General features: G+C 42.6%; 1 protein-coding gene across 2 annotated transcripts in view; it reads left to right on the top strand.

Annotated features, from left to right (window-relative positions):
* Positions 1–9,972: 9,972 nt before the first annotated feature.
* The window catches only part of PPP1R21 (protein phosphatase 1 regulatory subunit 21), a 54,101-nt gene continuing 45,947 nt past the window's right edge, over positions 9,973–18,126 (top strand). Inside the window, exons 1-3 of one of the 2 annotated variants that reach the window (XM_081101257.1) lie at positions 9,973–10,171; positions 16,953–17,005; positions 17,772–17,840. In XM_081101257.1, the coding sequence (XP_080957383.1) occupies positions 16,982–17,005; positions 17,772–17,840 (93 nt within the window). In that variant the 5' untranslated portion in view covers positions 9,973–10,171; positions 16,953–16,981. The remainder of the gene's footprint in view (positions 10,172–16,952; positions 17,006–17,771; positions 17,841–18,126) is intronic. The other variant, XM_081101256.1, reaches the window with a different exon arrangement.

Raw genomic sequence — 18,126 nt, 5'->3', positions numbered from 1 at the left:
CCAGACAAAGCCGCAGCGGGCGGGGGCCAAGGCAGAGGCAATAGAGGCAGGGGCCATGGCAGAGGTGGCAGAGGCTCCCGGCTGCAGCAGCAGCAGGTGGGGGCTGCGGCAGCGGCGGCAGGCGGGCCTGGGGCCAAGGCCCTTGCACGAATTTCGGGCATTGCACCTCTAGTATAATATAAAATTGTTACCACAATAACTTTAGTTAACATCCATCATCTCACAGAGATACAAAAAAACATTTTTCCCTTGTGATAAAAACTCTTAGGATCTACTCTCTTAACAACTTTCAAATTTATTATATGACCATGTTAATTGTAGTCATCATGTTGTATGTTACATCCCTAGTAATTTTTTATTTTATAACTGGAAGTTTGTATCTTTTGATTACCTTTATCCAATTCCCCTATCCCCAACCCTTATCCCTGGTAAACACAAATTTAATCTCTTTTTCTAGGAGCTTGATTTTTTTTTTTTTAGATTCTACATTTGTGAGATCTTACAGTATTTTTTCCTCTGTCTGACTTATTTCACTTAGCACAATGCCCTCAAGGTCCATCCATGTTGTCACACATGGCAGGATCTCCTTTTTTATGGCCGAATAGTATTTCGTGTGTGTGTGTGTGTGTGTGTGTGTGTGTGTGTGTGACATCTTCATTCATTCATCTGATGATGGACACTTAGATTGTTTCCATGTCTCCTTGGGGTGCTGGGTGGCAGGAACCTTTAGTATCTTCACTTACTGGATCACCACTTTGAATTTGTCAAAAAGTATTATGTCACTTGGAGTCCAGTGGGGGAGTCAGCAGCATGGAACTATGGTTCGTGGCAAAGCTTTACAGGAAAATCTCAGGTCTGGGAAGAATTCTTCCAGGAGGAGGTTAGCTGTGGTGGTGGGGGGGGGGGGGGGCGGGGGGGGCTGGGGCAGGGGGTGGACAGGGCAGAGTGTCAGGCGGAGGAAGCCACATACTGGCACACAGGGCAGCCCAGGAACTGAGAGGCCATGCTGACTGGACTGCAGGGAACATGGGAGAGTGGTCAGGGTGAGATGGAGGAGAGAGGTGGGGGCGGACTGTGCAGGCCTTGCCGGCCATGACCAGGGTCTGTTCCTTACCCTAAAAGCCACAGGGAGCCATCAAAGTTTCCCACTCTCACGGAAGAGTGTACTTAGGCAGCCAATAGCAGGATCAAAGAGAGATTCCCCCCTTTGTCATCCTCTCTCTCAAGTCCTGTGTCTTCCGATGCCTTGGTCACGGAGCAGAAGCGCGGCCTGGAAGCCACTGGTCTCTCAGCATGTGGCCGGCCAAACGGAGCCGAAGGGCCGGGGAATCCCTCCTGCTGTTGGCTGAGCACATGGCAGTTGGGAGCAGTCGCACCTCTCTGCAGGCTTCTCCACCACAGAGGCTTCCGAAAGCCGTGCCTCCTGGCCCCAGGGCTGGTCGCTGGAGGGCCCCCTCTTCTGTCCCAGGGAAGCCGGGCCAGGAAGGGCTGCTCCACTCCTGCTCCGCCCGCTCAGGACGAAGAAGGGGCTGCACCCCGTGGAGAGGGGTGACTCGCCTCCGCCTCCGTTCCCAGCCACCAAGAAGGATCCACACCCAAACTCTGAGCTCAAGGAAACACAGGATGTTCCAACAGGTCCTGTAGGACGACTTAGTAATTTTCCAGTTACTAATTTGCCTTACCTGTTCTGTTCAGACCGGCTAATTGTTTCCGCAAAAAGACTCAGGTGTCCTGGGGCGAGGTCGCCAGAGACGTGCCTAAACAATGACAAACACTGGTCCTGGGCGTGCCAAGGCGGAACCTGCTACTCAGACTGAGCGGCTGATTTTATCTTTCCGAAGCAAGTTCGGTGAGGGCGCGCCCCCTGCTGGTCACCTGAGGCGATACCAGGGAGAAAGAACCATTCTGCTGAGTGAGCGAAGTTCCTCTGGCAGGAGAATAAATGAGAATAGGTGCGGTTTGTGGAAAGTACTCAGGGGGGCACATGAATGCTTATTTCTCAATAAGTATTTGTTGGTTGCAATAAGAAATTAAAGTGATTAGTATAATCCATTCGTAATCATGATCTTGGAATGCGTGAATTTAATCAAGAGTGAAAAATCTGCCAAAGCAGAAAAATAGGAGGGAGAATTGATTTCTGGTCTAATAAGGAAAGAGAACATACCTTCGAGAGCTCCCATATACTTTCTGCTTACACATTCTGGGTATTATGTTCTCTCTTTGTTTGTATAGGGCAGTTCAATATTTTTTATTCCATAAATTTCCAAATATACACAAAAACAGAGATGAAACTCATAAATCCCCATATACTTACCACCTAGATTCTGGAGTTATCAACATTTTATCACTCTCACTTTGTATATACTACTAATTTTTTAGTTTCTCTTTGCCCTTAAATTTTATAACCCAGATGTTATGTCACTTTGCCCTAAATACTGTACTATACTTCAGAATACATTTCTAAAAACTGGGCATTTTTTTATAACCACATACCATTATCACACCTAAAAATTTATAATCTCTTTGAGGCATCCATCTCCATCTTTCCCACCCCTCCTCCTTCCCTCTTAACTTATCCTTATATACCGGGTGTAGCAAAAATAGATTTACAGCTGTGAGTATGCAAAACAGCATTTATTACTGCATTATTATTTATTGATTATTAAATTATTTTCTATATGAAAAACTGTAAGCCTGCTTTTGCCCTGGGTAGTGAAATGCACAGGAATTAAGCATCCAGTTTGGTGAGTATTAATAAATGCATCTACTAGGTAACCCACACCCTTATCAAGATAGAAAACGTTTCCATCACATCAGAAACTTTCCTCCTATGCCATCACCCCCACTCTGATTTCTTTCGCCATAGATAAGCCTTGCCTGTTCTAGAATTTTATATAAAATGGAAACATACAGTACGTACCTCTTTGTGAATAGCTTCTCGTGCTCAGCACAATGTTTTTTGAGGTTCATCCACATTGTTGCATGCTCCTTGTATTGAGTTGAATCCCATTGTATGTGTGTATCATAATTCACTTATGTGCAGTCCTGTTGCTAGACATTCGAATTGTTTCCAGTTTGGGATATTATGAAAAAAGCTGTTATGAACATTTTTGTATAAATTTTTACGTGGACATGTGTTTTCATTTCCCTTGGGTAAATACCCCTGCGTAGAATAACTGCTCACAGTGAACGTGTATATTTAACTTTGTAAGAAAACCCCAAGTCTCTTCTCTTCCCTGCTCTTCCACTTTTTCAGTTGTCCCTAGTCCTACATTCTGCATATGTCCCTCAGCTTCCTTGTAGTGTCTCTTAACTGATCCCTTTAACCCTGGGTTTCCTATAAACTAGTTTGTTCTAAAACCTGGATGAGATTCAGTTTAAATACTTTGGCAAGAATGCATCAGACGTGGTGCTCTGTAGTTCATCCCACATCTCACTGGAAAGCACATGTGGCATGGCTGCCCTACTCTTAGTTATGATGCTATGACTGATCAGTGGATCCAGGGGGTGGCAGCCTCATCCCCCTCCTGCTGTAAACTTCCCCACCAACCTTTCACTAATGGTTTCAAATAATCTTTGCCTTGAAAGGCTGAATAAGACACAGTTCTTGCCATAAAGATGTATCAGTCTAATTGAGGACACATGTCTAATATGGTATAACTAGAGGCCCGGTGCATGAAAATTCATACCCTGGGGGGAAGGGGGGTTCCTCAGCCTGGCCTGCCCCCTCTCACAGTCCAGGAGTCCTCAGGGGATGGCCTACTGACAGCTAAGGCTCGCTCCTCGTGGGGAGCGGGCCTAAGCAGCAGTCTGGCCTCCCTCTGCGGGAGGCGACTGGGCCAATCAGGGGAAGGCACCACCCCCATCACTCCTCTGCTGCTGCTGCTGCTGCTGCTGCTGCCACTGCCGGCAGCTGCAGCTGCCTGCCCTTGGCCCTCGCATCCACTGCAGCTTTATCTGGAAGGACACCCGGAAGATGTCCGGTCTATCTGGTCTAATTAGCATATTACCCTTTTATTAGTATAGATAGGCAATTCACAATTTAAAGAAAATTAAAGGACCTAGGTTCTAGTGCCAATAATGGTTCAGATTTTTGCAATGCTTAAGGATATCAGAGAAAGGAAAAAGAAGGAGTTAACATAGAGAAGCATTTGTGCAGGTGGTGGGGAGCAGGGAAGACATGTAGAGCAAGAAAGAGGGTATGCATAGAGACAGAGGCGTGCTGGGGAAACTGATTGAAAATCACAACCAGAGAAGCAGGTGTGAGAAAGGTAAGTAGGGCCCAGGTGTTTTCCTATGGAACTAAGAATTTATTATGTTTCTAATTTGTGAAGCTAGCAATTTGTGGCAAGAAGGAGAGGTGCCTGGAGTAAGGGAGGACAGTTAGGAGACCAGTTGCCTTGGGGAGGCCTGGTGATTGCTACTGTTTGTAGAGCTGTGGAAAAAGGCGACACAGCCTGTCCTCTTACAGAGTCAGAGAGACCCGCCATCCCCCCCCCCCCCCCACTTGTGACACTGGCAAGGAAGAAGGTGGTGAGATTTGCAGTAGAGTAAGCAAATAAACAACGGGTGGTGGTAAAGCATCTTTAAAAATGCAGCACACCAACAAGCACATGAAAGGGTGCTCCACATCACAAATCATTAGGAAACGCAAATTAGAACCACAATTAGATACCACTTTATGCCCATTATGACTATGATTATTTAAAAAATGTCCATTTATGCATGCATGAATAAATAAAATGAGGTGTATTATTCAACCTTAAAATGCAATAAAATCTGACACATGCTATGACATGGAGGAACCCTGAAGATATTAGGCTAAATGAACTAAGCCAGGTACAAAAGGGCAAAGACTGTGTGATTCTACTTATATGAAACACTGGAGTAGTCAAATCGATAGAAACAAACAGAATGATGGTTGCCAGTTTTCAGTTGGAAAAGATGAAAAAGTTCTAGAGATGGAGGGTGGTGATGATTGCACAACAAGGGGAATCTACTTAATGCAATTTAACTATGTAGGAAAAATGATAAATTTTATGTTAAGCATGTTTTACTACACACACACACACACACACACACACACACACACACACACATTGAGGATGCCCATACTGTAGAATTCAGCAGTGGACTGCCAGAAATGTTCAAGTTAAATCTTTACTTTCCACCTCTTCTACCTCTCCCCAAGCCCCTGCAGAAAGGCCAGACTTAAAAGCCAGTATATCCTGTCCTCCCATATCTAGTTTTATCACCCATTGTTCTTCAATACACATCCTTTGTTTTACAGGCAGTTTACAGGGCAACACTCCAATAGAAAGGGCAAAATCAGGATGCAGGAGCAGAAGAATGGAGAAAGAGAAGGCTCCATGCTTAAGAAAATGCAACTCCTTAATATCAAAGTATAATAATAGGTTATCAAGATGATCAATATGAACATGTTGCTCTTGCCCCTTTCCCTTTAAACAGCTCTAATGGCATCTGTTTCATGAAGGGACAAGTCCAAACAAACATCAAGGAGTACAATGCACCCTTTGGCTTCCTCCCCCCTAATCTAGGACTCATTCACCTTCTGATCATTTAGGCTGAGTGGTAACGGGATTCCCACACATGGCACTTAACAGAGAAAACACAGTCTACAGTAGAGAGGAAGGACCTGGGTTCTAGTTCTGCTTCTGCACTGTCTGCCTTGTGACTTGGACAAGGTATGTCAGGGCTGTGTGCCTAACCCATCATTCTTGTGTCTCGCTGCCACTGAGATAGGCAAAGCACGAGGGTACAGCCGGAGGAAGGAGTTACAAAACCTCCAAGTCCAGAATTTCTATTTTTAGTAGAGTTCCTCAAACTTACAAATCTACAGATTTTGCCTCACTGAGTACTCATTACAAAACCTGAACTTGGGAGCTAGCTGCTCAAGAGAAAATCATGTGGTGGAAAGTCCCCCTACCCCCTTTCTTTTAACTTCATGGTAGAGTGATAGGCTTTTCCCACTGAGTTAAAAATATAAATAACAACAAGGTCAATATACCAAATTGCCTTCTTTAATCCTTTTCTTATATAAACACTATTTGTTGTCCCTTATCTCAGTAATCCAGAGTGGTGACCAGCCTTGGGGATTGTGAAACCAGGCCAGAGAAAATCTTTACCTAGTTATCTTTTTTAAAAACAAACAAACATATTTTTATTGATTTCAGAGAGGAAGGGAGAGGAAGAGAGATATAGAAACATGAAATACGAGAGAGAATCATTGACCGACTACCTCCTGCATACCCCACACTGGGGATCAAGCCTACACCTGGGGCATGTGCCCTGACCGAGAATCGAGCTGTGACCCCCTGGTTCATAGGTCGATGCTCAACCACTGAGCCAGGGCAGCCGGGCTTCACTTAGTTATGTTACTGGTTGAGTGGGGAGATGCTGGTGGGGCTAGCTGGTTGCCGGGAGCCGGTCCATCCTTGCTGTTTCAAGGGACCTGGCGTATATGGCATACTGTTCTTGATATGTTTGCTCACCTTCTTGGCACTATGTGTTTTAACCAAGGTCACCTCTCTGAGAAAGGTTGTTTCCCCAGGTAGGGATTTTCCCGTGAAGTTAGGGAGGGAATAAAACCCCTTAACTAAGTGCCAGGCGGGTAATTAATCACTTTAACTATGAACAATCATGCTTAAGCTACATAATCTTTACTCCCTGGAATGGAGATAAGAAACGCCCTAACCTTTGGAATAGAGATTGATAGGATTGGAATCAACTGGTATAAATACAGATGTAACAAGACAACAACACTCAGAACCTAGACACAGAACCTACACAGAACCTAGAGACAGAAGCACTTCGCTGGAGAGAACATGGCAAAAGATTCTGGACAGAAACTGGCCACAGAACCTAGAGACAGAACCTAGCAAGAGAACCTGGCTGAAGAACCTAGAGACAGAACCTGGCTACAGAACCTGGATAGAACATGGCAAGAGAACCTGACTAGAACCTGGTGACTGGACCTGGCTGGAGAACCTGGACAGAACCTGGCTGGAGAACCTAGCGAGGGAACATGGCTACAGGACCTGGCTGGAGAACCTGGAGAATTTGGCTGGAGAACCTAGCAAGAGAACATGGACACAGAACCTGGTTGGAGATCCTAACCAGAACTTTGCTGGAGATCCTGACCAGAACTTGGCTAGATATCCTGGCTAGGCTGCTGATCAACTGAACGCTGTCTCCGTGTCATTCCTTTTTCGCCGACTCCGTCCACATCTTTGGGGAACCCCTGGACCTGCTGGGGTTGGACCCCAGCATCTGGTCTTTTGACGTCACTGTGGTAGCTGCTACATACCCACAGGTTATTATGAAGTAGAATGTATGATTTCAGGAGATAGAACTTTGAAGGTTGAAAGAAGTTCTTGATTTTCAGATGTATGTAAATATGTAAAACACGCAACTCTATTGTACCAAGAAATAATACTCACTCAGAGACTGATGTTAACGTTGAATCCTGCCCTTTTTTGAACTTTATATAAACGAAGTTGTACAATATAATTGTTTCTGGATCTGGCTTCTTTTGTTTTGAATTTATCTGTAGTTCAGTTTTATAACATTGCTGTTTAGTATTCCATAATATGAATGTTCAATCTTTATTCTGTTGATAGACATTTTTTTGTCTTTTATGAATAATACTGCTATGAATATTCTTGGTGCACACATTTTTTTTTAAGTGTATGTGTGAGAGTAGACTTGCTAGATCATGAATATGTGTCTTTTCAGGTGAGTCAACATGCCAAATTCTTTTCCTAAGTGATTGTTCCAGTTTACATTCCGACCAACATTTTAAGGAGAGTTGATCTTGTTCCATATCATCACCACACTTGTCAGTCTTTTTAATTTTAGCCATTTGTGTGGGTGTGCATGGTTTCTTATTGTGGCTTTAATTTCACTTCCTCCTGATTACTAATATAACTGAACACCCTTTTGTATGTTTAATGGCCATTTGTATATCTTCTTTTGTGAAATTCCTGTTGAAGTTTATTGCCCATTTTTCTATTTGGTTGCCTTTCTCCTTACTGACTTGTAAGAGCTCTTTATATACTTAGATGAGACCTCTGTTGGATATCTATGTGGCAAGCATCTTCTCCCACTGGGCCTTGCCTTTTCACTCACTTAATGGTGTCTTTGAGGAAGAGCGTCTTAACTTTAATGTATTCAGACATCAATTGGGATTTGAAAATCATGTATCTGACAGAATAACTAGATTAAGCAATGTAAAATAAATTTCTCAACTCAGTAAAATGAGCTTACACAGGCTCTATAGCCAAAGTAGCACATTCTTTCTTTGGAATGTTATTTCTGAGATATTTATAATGGATTTTCAATCATTTTATTTTTATATGATTAAAAATCCCATTACATTACAAACCACAGAAATATGCATATAATATTTAATTTCACTGCTTGGTGGTTCTATGAAAAAAATAGCAATAAAACTATTGTTCTTAACGTTTTCTGAATAATAGGATATGGCTATTAATTAGCAAATAGAAAAATATAAACATCTTAAAACATTTTTAATCCTCTTATGCATTACAGTGGCTGCAAAATGCATACAAGCTCAGCTTCCATTATAAAACCCCAGGCATATTCATAGCCAAACAAGAAACCAGGAAAGCACAAATAGTTTAACTATAGAAAATGTCAAGCATTCTAATGGCTGATACAACTAACATCCCTCGATCTACTACCTACATAATAAATGTTAACATCCTGCCATATTTACTTTAAAATTAAAGAAAAAATAAAGTTATGCTCCTTTGTTCTCCTGTTCCATTCCTCTTTCTCCTTTTCTCACTAGAAGGGGCCACTTTCCAGAATTTGATGTGTACCCTTCCCGTTCTTGTTTCTCTATTTTTAACACATGTTCATGAACAATACTGCTTAGTGCTTTTTAAATATATCTGTTCATACTATAGTATACTGCAATTTGATTTTAAATAATGCTTTGTCATGTTGACAGATATACAGATCTAGGTCATCAGTTTTAACTGCCGTGTTGTAATGTATGGCAAACGTATACTCTGAGTTTATTTCAGTCCTCTATCAATGAACATTTCTGCGTAGCAATAAATGCAATGCTAGAATAACATCTAAGACATAATAGGGCCTCAAAAAGTATTTAATAAATGAGCAGAAGCAGGCTTTTAATTTAAGCACAAGCGGCCTAAATGTCCGACCGACTACTTCTTGTTTCCTTCTCCAGCTGTTTGTCGTTCACGTCCGCCCTATGTGCACGCGTGGCGGGCGTCACTCCTGAGCCTTTTCACAGCTTTCCCCCAGCCCGCCCAATAGGGCTCGGACGGGTGTGCGCCTGGGGGCAGCGGACGGAATGGGTAGAGAGAACACAAAGAATTTCCAATGTCAAAACATAAGACAGTAGAGGTTTGTCTGGGGTAGAGCAGGGGAGCGTGGCAGCAGCAACTGTCATACATTTGGGGGAGGTCTGAGAGTTTACAATGCAAGGCACGTCCGGTGCTACCACACCCGGACACAGAGATAGCGGAATACAGAAGTCTTTCTCCGGGAGCCGCTCTCAAAAGCTGTAACCAGCAAATGCCAGACGGTTGCCATGGAAACAGCGGGGGAGGGGACAGGGGGTCCGCCAGAATTCTTAATAGGCTTAGAATGTTTCTTCTTCCGGTCTTCGGCTCTTCGCAGCCGCCGCCCTCTCCTCGGTCCCCCGCCCATCCTGTGTCCTCTCGTCGTTCTCTTCCCCTCTTGACTCTCCGTCTCCGTTCGAAGTCGCCATCTTGGACCATGCGTCAAGATGGCGCCCCCTGGTCCTAGGGGCCGAACCCCGGCGAGCCAGCGAGGCTGCGCGCGCATGTGCTCGGGCGCGGGAGGGTGGGGCGGTGACGTTAAGACGTGGCTCCGCCTCCGGCGGTCGCCCCGCCCCTGGGCGAACCCGGAAGTGGAGGAGGAGGAGGAGGAGTAGGAGGAGGAGGAGGAGGAGGCACGGTGTTGGCCAAGCGGACAGGCGCTGGCGGAGCCTTACACGGGATCGTGTGGGGGGTTGGGGGTGGGAGGCGGGGCCGAGCGGCCCGGGCAGCCTGGCCTGGACGGGGCGGGGGAGGCCATGGCCTCCGCAGAGTTGCAGGGGAAGTACCAGAAGCTGGCTCAGGAGTACTCGAAGGTACCCATCATGGGCGGGGATTAGGGGGTCCCCGGCCCTGCGGCCTCGGGTTGCCTTGACTTGTCGGGAGTGGGGGTACCGCGGAGGGGTCACGCGAGCGCACCCCACCTCTCTCCTTCGCCTCATCTGTCCACGATTACCGAGCCTCCACCTGCAGCTCCCGGGAGATGGAGCAGGGCGGTGTCTGGGTCGTGTGGCTTCTGCGGGGAGGAGCAGGAGTTTGATTCTTCCTTTTAACTGAACTAGCGGGCTTGGGACTGGGTGTCAGAAATCCTGTCTTCTGCCTGCGGTGCTGGCCGGAGGGTGCTGCTTCCTCAATGATCCCAGCCCAGTGATGGGGATGATCAAGCTTTCTCCCTTTCCGCAGGGATAACATGAGGATGAAGAGCTATATCTGCCCCCATTCAATTCGGGAGGGAAAGTAGAGTCATGCGTGTAAACTGCCTCACCGGGCATGGTGGTTACTATATATTCAGTGATTTAGCAAGATATGTGTGGAAGTGATTTTAAAAGCTTGAATCCCAGGGCTGTGCCCTTTCCTCTCTTTTCTCTCAGTCACCTGGAGTGGGGCAGGGCACCCAGCAGGTGTTCAGTACATGTTCAAATGTGCCTTTTGTCGTATTTATGGTATAAGTCTTTTAAATGATGGAACCCTTTCCTTGTAAAAGGGCCGCTTCTGGGGAGGGCGTTTCTGCCTTAAGAATATTCTAATGAAGTTATAAAAGCGGAATCTTACATCTATGGAAATCGATTTCATAGTCATTAAGCTTAGTTTTCCATGGTTGTGGCATTCATGATGGCAATGGAAAGACTTAGGCACCTTTTTACAATTCGGAGAAACCGAGACACATTTATTTCTTACGATTTCATTTAACAAATAATTCAGCAAGGTGAAATGAAAAAATAAAACCCATGCCTAAACATACAGACTGGTCTTTTCACCATCCAATGGGGGGAGCCTTTTGAGATACTACACTGGCTCCAGCAGTGCGACTGTTGGCATTTCTGTTAGAAATTGTCCTGAGTGCCTGTGGCACAATGTCAGGGATGACAGTTTTCATTCTTTGAAGGGATATTTTCTTGTTTGAAAGGGCCAGAAGTAGCTTGGAACAAATCCATATAATGAAGTGGGATGGGTGGAGGATGGCAATAGTACACAAACTTGACTCTGCTATTTTGGGGAAAGATGTTTCATGAGTATGAAGTAAGGGGACTGGTTTTCTTCTTCAGAGAGTAAACAAGCTCAGAAGGTAGTTCCCAAAAATGTCTTGGGCAATGACTGCATTGCTGGAAAATTGTATAAACTCCCAAAGAAAGTCATAAAAACTTTGAAATAGTTTGTTCTTTTGGACATTTAAGCTATTTCATTCAACAGACACAATGTGCCCCCTGCAAACAGTCTGCCAGAGTTGGTCGAGTGAGGCAGAGTTCCAGCTTAAGGAGATCCCTTTAATAGAATGTTCAAACGTTGTACGTAATTGTAATACACTATGACAAGTGGTAGTTCAGTGGGTGCACAGAAGAGATGGAGGGTGAGGGTAGAAGTTATGAGATTGGGGAGTAGGGAAGAGGGAGGGAAGGATGGTAGCATTCTAGGCAAAGGGGCAAGGCTCTGTTCGCTGACATGAAAGCACACGAAGTTGCATGATGGAGAGTGGTGGAATATGGTTGGAGAGGTAATTTGGACCCGACCATGAAGAGTTGTGGATGTCAGCTAAGAAGTCTGAACCTTAGTTTTTCAGTAATGGAGAAACATCAAAGGTTTTTAAACGGGGGCATAATATCACTTTCAGGAAGGAAAGGCAACTATTTGGAGAATGGATTAAGTAGGGAAAGATTGGTGAAAAGACGACCAGATTGTAGGCTGTTGGAATAGTTTTGAGGGAGAGTAATATAGAGTTAAATAAAGATAGTGACAGTTGAGATGAAGAGGGGGCCTAGATTTAGGAATGATGGTTAAAAAAAATACTTTTTAACTTACTTCTTTGCTGAGTGACAGCTTTTCGCATAGCACTAAACTTATGACGGATATGGAGACTGTATGAGGTGCTCATCCTGTGTCTCCTTCATTCTGTGGGACATGGCAAATGAGGGAAGAAGACCGAGGGTTGACCCTGAAGTTCTGAGATGAGGGGACATGACTGCCACTGACAGGAGGGTGGGCAGAAAGGCCAGCCAATTTGAAATGAAGGGGTGGATTAAAGTTTAGATGCAATCATAGAATTTTTGGGCTGGAAGGCATGTTAAAGTTATCTTATTTATATGTAGTTTGAGGTGATTGATGTTGGGGTCATTGGAGAAAATTTCTAGTGGAGATGGACTGGCTAAAAGTCCGGACAAAGGCCAGGACTTTTGGAATAATTCCCATAAAGACGATAGCTGAACTGTAAGAGTGAATCAGGGTAGAACACTTTAGATAGATTCTTTGGGGAACATCTGTGGGAAGGCCGTGACAGGAAAAGGAGATGCTAAGAAGACTAACAGGTCTGCCAGACTTGAGGTATTCTCTCCTATTGGGCCAGACCATTTTTCATCGTTTTAATTTTAATGTGAAGGACTCAGTTTTAGATTTTATTTAATTTCAGAACACAAGAGAACAGAGATTGGTCTAAAGATTTCATTTGTTTTTTTATTTCCTGTCAATTCTAGTGCCAAGCAATTTCTAGATAAAATCTATGCTATCTTCAACCTTGTTCCTATGGAAGGGGTATTCTATCTTGTTATTACCTTCCCTGGTGGAGAAATTGTGGGCTGATGTTGAAATCCAGTTAGTTTACAAAAAAGAAAAAAAAAGATTTCCTCTTACTCTGTAGAAGGAAGCCCACATATCAAGAGAGGAACAAACAAGATTCCTAATCCAAGGACATTTACAGAATCTTCTCATTCTTATATAAATTAGATCTCAGCCTATGTTCCTGGAAGGAGCCCATTGCTTATGTAAGAATCATGGTCATAATTGTCTTTCCTCTTGAGAAGAAAAAAACAGTCTGAGGAGCTCCCATTAAAGAGATTGAGAGTTTAGTTAGATAAAAGATGAACCGTGGAGGCCAAAGCAGTTGAGAATTGCTGAGGCAGATAGGATGCTAAAACATAACGTAAAAGTGGACATTAAGACCTTAGTAGTTTGGGCAATAAGAGAGCATCACTGGAAACTTAAAATTTCGGCTTTTATAGAGTTTAGTGGAGGAGAAAGATGTATAGAAGCTGATTTTCAGAGGTTTCTGAAGTTAACAGGTGGAGGCTACCTCTCTGAGGTGTGAGGGAAAGCTAATCAAAGCCTTAGTTGCTGCACTGTTGAAGAATCAAAGACCATTTCTTGGTGTTTCTTCCATGGCCTGCTGTGCTTCTGAGGCTTTGGTATATCTCATCATGGATTTCAGTCTTTCTTTGCAGGGGCTCCTGCACTCTTGCCTGGTACCATGTTATGTGTGTAAGCAAGTTACAAGTTCTGTCTTTCCAAAGTTTGTGTTCCTCTGGGTCAGTAGTTCTCAAAGTGCAGCCCTTGGATCAGCATCCTTAGATCTGGGAAAGGTTAGAAATACAAATTTTTGGGTCAACCCTGAACTCACTGAATCTGAAACTGGTGGTCAGACCCAGCAGTCTGTGTTGTAACAGACCTCTCCGGTGATTTGGATGCACACCAGAGTTTGAGAACTGTTGCTCAAGGAATGATAGCATTATGATCTTTTAAAAATTCTTTTCGAGGCAATTAGCAACCAATGGGAAAACCAAACATCCATTATTTCTTGAACAGTTTTTTTGGCAATTGATGCTTCTTTTAGTTACACAGAATATTGTCTTTAGGAAATTTACAGACTTATGCTGTTAGTTTAGAGCTCCTCATATTGGGAAAAGATCAGTTGTGATTCTGTGTGTTTGCTTTCCAGATAGTGGGGCCTGGAAACCTGATTAATTGACTCTTCCTGTAAGAGAAACAGATTCAGGAGCTGGATTGGATTAAAATCAAATATCAACTTGCTTTTCCCCATCCTGAGGTGTAGGGTTGACTACTACTAAAGTTGGATTGGAAGACAGCTTTGTTTGTGTTTAGTGTTATCCGATGGAGCTTTCCACAAGAATGAAAATGCTGTACAGTAGGGTAACCAATAGCCATGTGGGGGTGTTGAGCACTTGAAATGTGGCTAGTGCCATTGAACTCAGTTTTAGATTTTATTTAATTTCAAATAATTTAGGTAGGCACATGTTGGACAATGACAGCTTAGGCCCTAGGTTACAGCATCACAGATGTGAAAAATCTATGTGACTCACCTGAAGACCTTGCTAAATTGCAGATTCTGGTTTCGTAAGTCTGGGGTGGAGCCTCAGGTTCTGCTCTGAAAGGAATTTTAGGGATTATCAAGGCTTGAGTTACTGTAGCTGGGGTCTGCAAATGACTTTAGTATTCTGAAGCTGCAAATGAAGGTTTTGGTAAAGCTTAGGAATGGGCTCCAGGTTGTCTATTGCACACATTCACTTGTAAGGAAAAAAGCTATATGTTTAAAGATTGTTTTTATAGGGTTGTACAACATGTATAAGTCTTAAAGTGCCCACTGTATGAAAATAGCTATGTGAGAGTGGTTCTGACACAGAAGATAGTTGAGGATTAGATGAGAAATGTATATAGATGATTGTCTCTCTTTCCCCACAAACTCTTCCAACAGCTTGTGATCGTAGATAGTAAATCCCGAATCTTGGGCCCGTTATCTCACCACAGATTGTCAAAGTGGCATGAGAGAGATCACCACTACATTCTCTGTCCTTGGAAAAACAGCTCTGTGATAAGCCTGACTCAGGCCTGGCTGTTCCAGAACCAAAGTTACCTAGAACAGGTCCAAACAGTGCTCATTGCAGAGTTAGCTCGGGGATTTTGAGACTGCTTGGTGTCTAATAGGAACTTGAGGTTCAAATTGTTTGGAGAAGGGTCTTAGGGACTGTCAGAGTAATGACAGTCTCTTATAATTGTATAATGCATTACATTTAAACACCATTTACATACAGTATTTAATTGTTTAAATATATGAGTGCCTTCTCTATTCCTAGCATTGATCTTTCATTGTAGTCTGGAGACACAAGGAATTATACTGTAGTCTCTACCATGAAGGACAGTTTAGTTGGCAGATGGGAGATGAGTAGAGAAATCGTAAGTTAATCATAAATCACACATGAATTAATGTAAAATTTACTACTTTAAAAGTAAAATTAAAACTGGACAGTTTAATATTAGATGCCTTGTTACTATACTAGTAAGTGCCAAGGGAACTGAGGGGCAAGCTCACTGTGGGCCACACTGGGAGCACAGGGAGTGGTTAGGAAAAATTTATGGGGGAAGTAGGACCAGAGGTAGGAAGTAAACGCCTAGAAGAACAGCTGGGATTTGGTTGGTCACAATGAGGAAGGGCTGTGCTTTCAGAGTAATCAGATTACAAGAAAATGACAAATGAGGTGCAAAAGGACTAAGAGGGCTTCAGAGATGGGGTTCAGAGGTACTGTTCCTCTGCTGAATGGAATGGAAGAGCTAGGTGCACAGCCGCTGGAAACAAGCAATATCACCTTCTGGAGAGTTTTCCTGTCCTAATGGAGGACCATGGTGATGTTATGTCTATTTCTAAAACAGGAACGATCTGCATTTGCCTCCCCACTGTGGAAAAGGCTGGTGAGGAGAAGTAGATTCTAAAAGACGAGACTGATCACAGCAGTGCCAGCATTTGACAGGCTGCTGGTTCGGTGTGCAGAAGGGTGGCAGTAGTGATGCTAAAATGCAGGAAGATGCCAAATGCCACAAAGTGTAATTAACATAGCAATGGAGTATGTCGTTTATCATTGTCATCCTTTTCTACCTACTAAGTAATAGAAAGGTATTTTAGATAAATATTTCTAAAAGCTGCATTTTCTATTAAGCAGTTTCATTGAAACCATGTTTGAATTGTTACTAATTTAGCAAACTATTTTCAAAAGGAAAATTCAAATAATTTTTCATTATAATCAGCGAGGTTCATTTTTTTTTATTGCTGTAGTTCTGGTCCTACACAAAACTTACAGTTCAATGGACTTCAAGCTTTATCTTTAGCCTTTGAAGCAGTCACTAGGAGCTTCTAAATACCACACCAAGAAGACAGCATAGATCAAAGTTAGGACAGGGGTACAAAATGAAACCTAGATTCCCAAGTAGTATTGCTGCCTTTTGGCTAACTGGGTTTGAAAGTATTTTTTGAATTATGCTACTTAGATAACATATTATCTGAGAATATGTTGATATTGCTTAAAAAATAAAATAATACATGATGGAAGTTAATATTAAAGTGGTATTTCCTTCTTCTGGACTTCTAGAACAGAGGTCCCCAAACTTTTTTGGGAAAGAACCTAATAGTAAATATTTTAGGCTTCTGGCCATACAGTTCTTAACTACTTGTGTCTGTCATTGTAGCTCAAGAGCAATCATGGATAATATGTAAATAATGAGTGTGGCTCTGTTCCAGTAAAACTTTAAAATAGGCTGCAGGCCAGTTTGGTCCATAGGCCTTAGGGTTGTCAATCCCTGTTCTAGAGAATTTAATGATTATATTGCTTTTCCTTTTCTTTTTTTAAAGCAGAAAATATAGGATTGCTAGTTATCTTTCATCCTCCCTTTTAAATTATAAGCTCTTTGAAAACAGGGACCGCTTTTTAAAAAACTTTTATTCATTTTTAGGAACAGAAGAAGAAAGGGAGAGAGAGAAACATCCATTGGTTGTTCCACTTATTTATGCATTCATTGTTTGCTTCTTATATGTGTTCTAACCAGAGAACGAACCCGCAACCTTGGTGTATCGGATGACCCTCATCTGTAAAATGGAGGTAATATATAGGGTGGGGTGAAAGTAGATTTATAGTTGTGAGAACATGAACACAGTTTATTCTTGTATTATTATCTATTAACTATTGCATTATTTTTCCATGTGAACAACTGTAAACCTACTTTTGTCCCACCCTGTAGTAGTACCTATTTCGTAGGGTTGTGAGGTTTAATGAAGTAATATAAGTAAAACACTTAGGACAGTGCTGGTATGAGCATTCAAATGTTAGCTCCTATTATTATTAACTTCTAAATTGGGTCTGCTTTTTAGTTGCTTTTGGTACATGGCCTCAGCTGATGCCTGATAGCAGGTTTGCATTCTTAATGATATTTGCATGATTGATATTAGGCACAGAGTCCTGCTGGGTATGTTGATGTCCTACACTTGGATTTTCTGTAGAATTATTATTCCGTAATTGGTCCAGTTGTATATATTTTACATATGAATGGTGTGCCAGAGTTTCAAGGAAAGTAGTAGTTTTTATTTAGGGAGGCGACTTGGTTTCTTAGAAAGAACCAGGTGCTGGAAGTTGATTTAGTCACAATTTTGCCACAGATTATGTGTTTTATATCAGTGTGTAGCCTAGCCACTGAAAAGTGGCAGAATGGTGGTACCTACTATCCTCTCTGGGCTAATATTTTTGTTTTCATATGTACATGAGAAGATAGTTACTCAGTGTTATGATTCCTGTGAAGTAATGGCATTTTTTTTTCTCTACAAATGATTGCTTTAAATTAAAAATTAACTATTGCTTATTCTGTTTGCAGCTTCGGGCTCAGAATCAGGTCCTGAAAAAAGGTGTTGTAGATGAACAAGCAAATTCTGCTGCTTTAAAGGTATGCAATAGGATATTTGTATTGTGAGGTTAAATGAGTGTTTGTTGTTGCTTAAAGTAGGGAACTTAGCTGATTTTGTGGGTTAAAGTCCCAACTCTGACACTAATTCACTAGGAATAGTGATGAGTAATACAGTTTTTTTTGTGTGTTTAACTTTCTCACTTCCTTCAGTGTGAATATTATGTGCTTTGATTTCCTTAGCTAAAAATTTTAAAAATGTATTCTTTGACTTTAATGCATTTCTCTGAAACCTTTATTTGGCATTTGAATTAATAGGGCTTCTTAT

The sequence above is a fragment of the Myotis nattereri genome (genome assembly GCF_964212035.1).
Source record: "Myotis nattereri genome assembly, chromosome: 10".
Lineage (NCBI taxonomy): Eukaryota > Metazoa > Chordata > Mammalia > Chiroptera > Vespertilionidae > Myotis > Myotis nattereri.
Note: the sequence above shows the minus strand (reverse complement) of the source record. Positions and strands in the feature narration are given on the sequence as shown.